The sequence below is a fragment of the Zingiber officinale genome, chromosome 10A (genome assembly GCF_018446385.1).
Source record: "Zingiber officinale cultivar Zhangliang chromosome 10A, Zo_v1.1, whole genome shotgun sequence".
Lineage (NCBI taxonomy): Eukaryota > Viridiplantae > Streptophyta > Magnoliopsida > Zingiberales > Zingiberaceae > Zingiber > Zingiber officinale.
The window spans coordinates 23,519,281-23,527,991 of NC_056004.1; the positions used below are offsets into that span (position 1 = coordinate 23,519,281).

The 8,711-nt window shown below is 41.8% G+C and overlaps 1 protein-coding gene across 1 annotated transcript; it reads left to right on the plus strand.

The window, feature by feature from the left end:
* The first annotated feature begins 5,180 nt into the window (after positions 1-5,180).
* Positions 5,181-8,012, plus strand: LOC122026520 (putative disease resistance RPP13-like protein 1). Its single transcript, XM_042585258.1, has one exon. It carries the CDS (start codon positions 5,181-5,183, stop codon positions 8,010-8,012), a length of 2,832 nt encoding a protein of 943 aa, XP_042441192.1.
* Positions 8,013-8,711: the final 699 nt, after the last annotated feature.

Consider the following 8,711-nt stretch of genomic DNA (forward strand, 5'->3'; position numbering starts at 1 on the left):
CCACACAACGTTCGAGATAAGAAGAGGAATACGGTAGAAGATCAAGAGGTTATTTTTGCTTACAAAGAAATGTATAACTAGTAATTGTTTTTCCGCATCATACTAGTTTTCTTTGTAAAGTTATTTATGGAAATACCAAACACAAGAGGCATAAGATTCTAGAGTTTTCGAATTTGTTTTCGAGTTTATGTTTTTTTTTTACTTTGTCGAATTTGTGATTCGATTGTTCTTTTTGGTTAACCTAGAGTTATTTAAGGAAATTAAATATTAGCTTTCCTTAAAAGGCTTTGTCTAGGCGGTGGTGGTTGCTCCCATATCTAAGAAGGCCATGTGCCTCGCCATGCAGTCCTAGAAGTCAATTTTAGAAATTAATATTTAATGAATTAATAACATAGGTGGATTTGAATCAATAGTGTTAAGTTCCGCTTGTGATTCAAATCTAAACCATTAAGAACAGATAAGTTAAATTTGGAATCTATGATGTTAAGTTCCGTCTGCGATTCCTAATTTAACTTCTAAAGAACACAATAGGTTATTTAAGGAAAGGTTCGACACTTGTATAAAAAAATTTTGTACTGTGGAACCGGTATGTTTTCTTAGGACTAACCAACATGAAGAGGGAGTTTGCCCTCTGGGAAAGGGGAAGTATGAAGGAAACCATCATTCATATATTGGCATGAAGGGAGTTGAGGCTATGGGATTAGCCTAACTTAAAAGTGGTATTGTCACACATCAAAAAGAGGAAGATTGTTGGTGCAATATTCCCTAGGTCAAGATTGACCTGGTTGACTGAGCTTGAATTGGTTCAAGCTCGAGTCTTGATGTTTGGGTTTCGATGTTTGACAATACATGGAGACAATACATGATGATTGCAGGTACAATTGTTCATGTGGGGAGATTGTGAAGGAGAGTCAAGTAGGTCAAGGTTGAATAGATACTTGACTGGAAAGTCCTAGTGAGTAAAGTCAGGCAGTTGTGAAAGTTCTAGTGAGTGAAGCTAGGCAGAAGAAAATCCTGGTGAGTGAAGCCAGGTGAAAGTCCTGGTGAGTGAAGCTAGGCAGTGGGAAAATCCTAGCGAGTGAAGGTAGGTGAAAGTCCTGGTGAGTGAAGCTAGGCAGATGGAAAGTCCTGGTGAGTGAAGCCAGACAGTGGGAAAATCCTGGTGAGTGAAGCCAGGTGAAAGACCTAGTGAGTGAAGCTAGGCAGATGGAAAGACCTGGTGAGTGAAGCCAGGCACGAGGAAATCCAAATGGGTCAAGAGTGACTGGACATCTGGTGGAAGGAAGTCCAAGTGGGTAATAGAGGACCGGACACTTGACACAAAGAGAAAGTCCAGATGAGTCAAAAGTTGACCGAACTCTTAGCAGTCGTAAGTCCAATAGGGAGTTGGCATGGAACTAGGAAGTTCGGACGTAGTAAATTTCTAAAGACTATAACTTTTGACTCGGATATCGGAATGAGGTGATCTCAGATGAGAAACGAAGCTAATTTCAAGCTCTACACAGATTTCTGCTTCCCAATCGATTTGGGGGGGGGGGGGTTCAATCGATTGGTCAATTGATTGGGTGACGTGATTTTGTGTAGAAAAGCTGTGGATCGATTGGGTAATCGATCGAAACTTCCTCAATCAATTGGGAGAGTTTCTGAGCGAACAGTAGGCTTCTGAATCGATCAGTTGATCGATTGAAACCTCCAATCGATCGGCCGATCGATTGGAGCGCTGGAAATCGCTTGAGAAACCTTGAATCGATCCGGCAATCGATTCAGGGTGATTCCAGAGAGCACAGAGGCACTTTGGATCGATCGGTCGATCGATCCAAAGCCTCCCCAATTGATTGGGAGAAATCCAATCGATTGAAATTCGACCGTTGGCACAAATATAGACGTTGGCGAGCATTTTCTTCGACATCTCTTCCATTTTTTCTCCACGGCAATCACAGCAAAGCTCCACAGCGATCCTTTCTTCCTCACTGCCAGTTCTTGAAGGTTCTTGGAGGCACATCCAAGTTAAGAGGCGAGTTACAACAACAAAAAGAAGAAGTTGGGGTTTCATTGTAATCTTGTGAGATTTACTTGTATTTTGTTTCTTTGTTTCTTATTGTTGTATTATGAGCTTGAAAGGCTTCTTTGCCTTCGATAGTTACCGAGAAGGAGTGTTTTTATAGTGGAGGGTATGTGAGTGTGTGGATCCTTGGACTAGTCACCTCTTCTTGAGGTGGATACCAAGTAAATTCCTAGAGTTAGCGTTGTTGTTTGTGTTTCTTGTATTTCCGCTGCACATCATCCCAAGAAGCGAGCAACGACGAGCACGACGATCGCGGCGAGCTATTCACCCCCCTCTAGCTACATTTTGGTCCCAACAATTAGTTTACAAAGAAGAGGTATAACTAGCAATTTTCTTGCGCATCATGCTAGTTATTTTTCTTTGTATGAATTCCAAACACAAAAGGTATTAGATTCTAGTTTTTCGGATTTGTTTCGAAGTTATGTTTTTTTTTTTTCGAATTTGTGATTCAATTGTTCCTTTCGGTTAAATCTTGAGTTATATAAGGAAATTAAATATTAGCTTTCCTTAAAAGATTTTTTGTCTAGGCGGTGGTGAATGCTCTCATACCCAAGAAGGTCATGTGCCTCACCATGCTATCCTAGAAGCTAATTTTGGAAATTAATATTTAATTGAATTTATTGTTAGTGTTGCAAGGTTGCAAACATAGTCCCACATTGAAAACACATGGGAAAGATCATGAGTTTATAAAGAGAAAGATATCTCCATTGGCATGAGGCCTTTTGGGGAGATCCCAAGAGCAAAGTCATGAGGGCTTAGGCTCAAAGTGGACAATATCATGCCATTGTGGAGATATTTAAATTCTTTTCGATCCTACAATTGGTATCAGAGCCCGGACTGCCAGAAGGTTTAACCGCCGACTGTGCACAAGAACTATGGTCTGATTGAGCCATATGGGTACAATATTGACTTCGAACAAAGAAAGTGGGAGCTCCTATGTTCAGATCAAGAGGACCAGATACCAGGCAGGAAGTCCTAGTTGCGGCTAGGCAAGGAAGTCCTAGTAGGTTAGGTGGACCGAGGGGCAGGAAGATCTGGTGGGTCAAGGATCAGACATGGGAAGCCTGTGGTCCTTTGTTTGAGTGGGGATTGTTAGTGTTGTAAGGTTGCAAACATAGTCCCACATTGAAAACACATGGGAAAGATCATGAGTTTATAAAGAGAAAGATATCTCCATTGGCATGAGACCTTTTGGGGAGATCCCAAGAGCAAAGCCATGAGGGCTTAGGCCCAAAGTGGACAATATCATGCCATTATGGAGATATCTAAATTCTTTTCGATCCTACATTTATAACATAGGTGGATTTGGATCAATAGTGTTAAGTTCCGCTTGCGATCCAAGTCTAAACCATTAAGTTCCGTTTGCGATTCTTAATTTAGTTTCTAAAGAACACAATAGGTTATTAGGAAAGGTTCGACACTTGTATAAAATTTTTGTACAGTGGAACCGGTACGATCTTCCTAGGACTAACCAACATGATCCTCTATGATTTATTTGGACTTTTCTTTTGTTAACTTCTCGTTGGACTTCCGCCACCAAGTATTCGGCCCTCTGTAACTTACTTGGACTTTTCTCTTGTCATCTTCCCGTTGGACTTTAGATCACCAATTGTCGGGTCCTTTGTGACCCATTGAGACTTGTCTCTTGTCAACTTTCTATTGGACTTTCAATCACCAAGTGTCCGGTCCGCCGTAATCCACTTAGACTTTTCTCTTATAGTCGAGTATCTGGTCACATTGGCCTACTTTACTTCTTACTGACATATTGATTAAATATCAAAATCCAAACTTCAGTCAACTCGAGATTGGTCAACCAAATCAACCTTGACTGAGGTTGATAGAACCAACACACATTAAGGGTCATATTAGACTTGCGTGATATACATAGAGCCTTGTTCAAGGGTGGAGCCAGCCGAACTGATCAACCTGTGCTGATCCTGAGCTGATCTCAGACCTCCGGGTTGCCTTTCTTTCTTTTTTCTTTCTCCCGTCACTGCAACCTTCTTCTCAACGTTTTTGGCCTTCGTTGGCCCCCGGTGGAAGCCTGAGTAGGCTATAATGTGGTTCCACTATTGGTTCTGTTGACCCATGCCCTTATGAGTATGAGCCCAAGTTTATTACTCCCAACATAGTGTGGTGGTAAGAGGCAGAGAATTTTTTTCCAAACAACTAGAGTTCAAAAGCCATGCACATGTATCCGACGTTCGACTGATGATGTTGGAGTGCCACGTCCGGAGTCACCTCGCTTCCTGAATTCATTTATTGGTTAAAATGTGGAACTAGACTGCCCATCTTAGAATTAATCGGTGTAAATAGATATTTGGTATAAAAAGAAAATGAACCTAAGCTTATTTGACCAAAAATATTTTTTTTAAAAATCTATAAATAACATAAATAATATAAAAAATTTGAAAAACTAGAAAGAATACAGAATTTTACAAATTATAAAAAAATAAAATTTTTTTTTGCCCAATTTGGCCTATTGTCTAGGTCAGGCCCAGCACAGCTCGGCCCAAATTTTGATGCACTATACTCTTGCACACTACTTAAACTGTATTGGGTCAAACTAAGATGGATGGTCCAACCCATTCCTCTGGCTTGACATGTCGTGTCAAATTAGGGGAAGAAAAAGAAAAAGAAGGTTGTAGTGTTGGTGTAAGCTGAAGCCTGAAAATAGGAACACATGTTTTGTTGAATTCATCCATTTGGGCAGAAGGAAAACGGTACGGAAATTGTATAGATTCATGAGGGGTGATCCGGAGAAAGATGAGAGTTGTTAAGCTGAAAAATGTGTGTTGTACTAACAATGAACTTATAGCTATTTGACGGCCGTGCTTCGTATAATTTGAAAATGGATTGAACGTAATCAATTTTTACTAAAGCAAATTCATTGAATCGCACTCAGGTACTGCCAATTCCTTCGAAACTGGGTTTGTGTGGTTAATTGGCTCGTCAACAAATTCCAACTAGGCATAGTGTTTTTCTCCTCGGTTCCAGTTTCCTCGCACGTCGCACTGGTAGACCGTAGACTTTTGGCTGAAAGTGGAGTCAATCCGCGTCGTCCCTGATTATTTCTTTCCTTTCTTTGATCTCGCTCATCTCCTCAACCCTCGCCATGGATTGGATCACCGTCCTCCAACACCTCGGCCTCCCGGAGTTGGTCAAGAAGGTCGTCGAATTTCTGCTCACTAAGGCCTGCTCCGAGGTCTCCCGCATCCAAGGCGTCGAGGATGAGATCGCCAAGCTTCGGAGAACCCACGAGCGGATCCAATCCCTCCTCGTTGATGCAGAAGAGCGCCGCCACATCGAGGACGAATCCGTCAAGAGCTGGCTCCGGGAGCTGAAGACTGTCGGCTTCGACGCCGACGACCTTCTCGACGGCTTTCGGACCCATGTCGACGTCTTCAAGCACGCCAAGGAAGCTCCTTCCCGCAAACGGAAGCGATCCTGGTACGACGTCCCAATCCCATCTCTCGGCGTCGACACCCGTCTCGTCAGGCGCTACAACATCGCGACGGAGATTGTCAAGATCCAGAGTAGACTCGACGAGATCTACAAGAGGCGGAAGAATCTTCAATTGAAACCCTCAGATGGGAGGCAGCGAAACGAGGGCTCGAACATGGCGGTCTTTTTTCCGGCCGTTGCATCTTTGGATGTATCGAAAGTCGTCGGGAGAAGCAAACAATGCGACTCGATTGTGGCCGCCCTGAAAGTAGATTCGGACTTGCCTCCTCGTGTGATTGCCATCTACGGCATCGCCGGAATAGGTAAGACCACACTCGCCCAATTGGTCTTCAATCATTTCTCTGGGAGAGATCGGGAGGAGGTTTCCCCAAACCCCAGTGGATCTCTCAGCGGTGTCGACAGGCACTTTGAAATGAAGATATGGGTGTCCTTGCCAAAAGTGTGTGACATAGCAAGGGCAACTAAAGAGATCATAGAGGGGATAACCGGGGAAATTTGCAAGCTTCCAAGCCTAAACCACCTGCAAGATTGTCTCAAGAAATGTGTGAAGGACAAAAAATTCTTGCTCGTGCTAGATAACTTTTGGGCAGAAGACTTCAAATTCTGGGAAATTCTGCGTCTTCCTCTGCTGAAGGGAGCAAAAGGAAGCAGTGTTTTGATTACGACTCAAAACAAAGAAGTATCGAGGCTGGTGGCCACTATGCCTTTGCATTTAGAGGGTCTCGAGATGAATGATTGCCTAAAATTGTTTACTGCTTTGGCATTTCCCCAAGCTGAAGAGGACGTTGATCAATTAAAAGACATTGGTGAAAGAATAGTGGAGAGGTGCCAAGGTTCGCCTCTTGCCACAATCTCACTGGGCAAACTCTTGAGATCCGAAAGTAATGTTGACAACTGGGAGATCGTCCTCAATGAAATGCTAGCTCTGGAAGGCTCGGCAAACTCTAGCACTCGTCCAATCTTGCCGAGTCTCATGATAAGTTACCATCACTTGAACTACCAACTGAAGCAGTGTTTTACTTATTGCTCTATTTTTCCAGATAATTTTGAGTTTGACAAAGATCAGCTGGTCAGGATGTGGATAGCAGAAGGTTTGATTCAGCAAAATGGAAGGCGACCACCGGAAGCCATTGGTAGCAGGCTCTTTGACTACCTTCTGTGGATGTCATTCTTTGAACGCTCCACCAAGCCTTGTTCGAATGGAACTATATGCAAGTACACAATGCCCAACCTAATTCATGATCTTGCACGCCTACTGTCTAATAATGAATTATTGGTTATGGAAGACAATGAGTTGAATCCTTCATCTGGACAATTTCGTTATGCATCATTACTTCATAGAAAATGTGTCCCAATAATGTTTGAGAAAATATACAATCAGGAGCACTTGAGGGCGCTGAAATTGTGCAATGAATCTAAGATAGATGTGGCCGGGATTCCAAAAGATCTGTTTGGCAAATTAAAATACCTACGGCTTTTGGATCTGAGCAACAGTGGCATAGAAAAATTGCCAGATTCAGTTGGCAAGCTAGTTCACCTGAGATATCTTGGCCTTTCTGAAACCAATGTCGAAGAGCTGCCGGAGTCAGTGGAAGACCTGTACAATTTGCAGACTTTGGAGCTCAATTTTTGCTCCAACCTTTCCTCGTTACCCGAAGGGACAAGTAAGTTAGTCAACCTAAGGCATCTGGGTTTGCATCTTGACTGGGAACAGATTAACGATTTGAGGCGCATGCCTACTGGAATTGATCGCTTGACTTCTCTGATGACATTGTCAAGATTCACCGTGACCAATTATGTGGATGGCTGCAACCTAAGGGAGTTAAAGAACTTGGATCTTCGAGGAGAGCTCTGCATCTGCAAACTTGAAAACGTGACCAATGCAAGTGACGCCAGTGAAGCTAATTTGGGAGAGAAGCGGATTGACAAACTGATGCTGCGATGGAGCGGTGAAACCTCAAATGTGCAACAAGGTGCGAATACCTCTAATGTGCAACAAGGTGTGAATATCTGCAAAGAAGTTGCCGAGAGATTACAGCCCTACAAGTATCTTAAATGCCTGTGGATCTTGAATTATCCTGGAAGCAAATTTCCAGATTGGCTGGAGAACATTGGTTTCTCAAGTCTAGAAATGGTGAGGCTATCTTGCTCAGGAGAGTGTGAATCTTTGCCGTCGCTTGGGCAGCTACCTAAGCTCAAGCACTTGTATATTGAAGGGATGAAGAGACTGGTAAACTTGAAGAACATGATTAAGGGGTTTCTATCTTTGGAGACTCTTACGATCAAAGACATGCCTATTTTGAACATGCTGTGCAAATTCAAAGGTAATTTTCCTAAGCTCTCAAAGGTTGTCGTTTGTCAGTGCCCCAAGTTACGTCGGCCGAAGGATCTTCCAAGGAGGATAGAGTTAATAATTATTCCACAATCCACTGACAATGTAGACGGAAATGATGTGAGCTCTGATCTCTCTCATTCTGCATAATCTACACGAAAATTTATTTTTTCATGTTAAGTGAAAACTTACTTTAAGTCGAGCTGTAAGATTGCCATGATGTCAAACTCTACTATTCTCACATTGCATTGACATGTTTGGCATATTAGAAATGGAATTGTTCTACTAATGCGGTTGGTCTTCCTTTTTCATTGTTTTTTCCCCTTTTTATGGTGATTGTCTACTTAGATAACGTAGGGCATAATAAACAGAGAAATATACATATATACACCGCTACTAGTTTTACAAAATCATGAGTAGAACATAAATACAATTAGCTGAGAGTGTGAGTCATAAATGGATAAACACTGGTACTTGGTTTCAAGTTTCAACGGGGAGTATTTGGTTTGTTGGTCCAAATGTATGGAATATTTGTGTAGAAAATTAGTTGACAAAATATTAACCTAACTTTTCTTTATTGCCCACTTACAACTTTATTAAATATATACTATTTTTATATTAAACTGTTGGTTTAAAAATGACTCTTTGTTAACTTTTATTAAACAGCTTGTTCAAAAAAAAGTATTGACAGTTAAGTTTGTGCTGTGACTCAAGATGAGCATATTTTGGGGAACCTGCATTTTAAAGGTTTGATAATTAATTGTCTGGCATTTTCCATTTTGATTTATCAGTATATTTGTTATATTTAATCATCATTGGACATTTCTTTGGAACACTATCCTACACTTT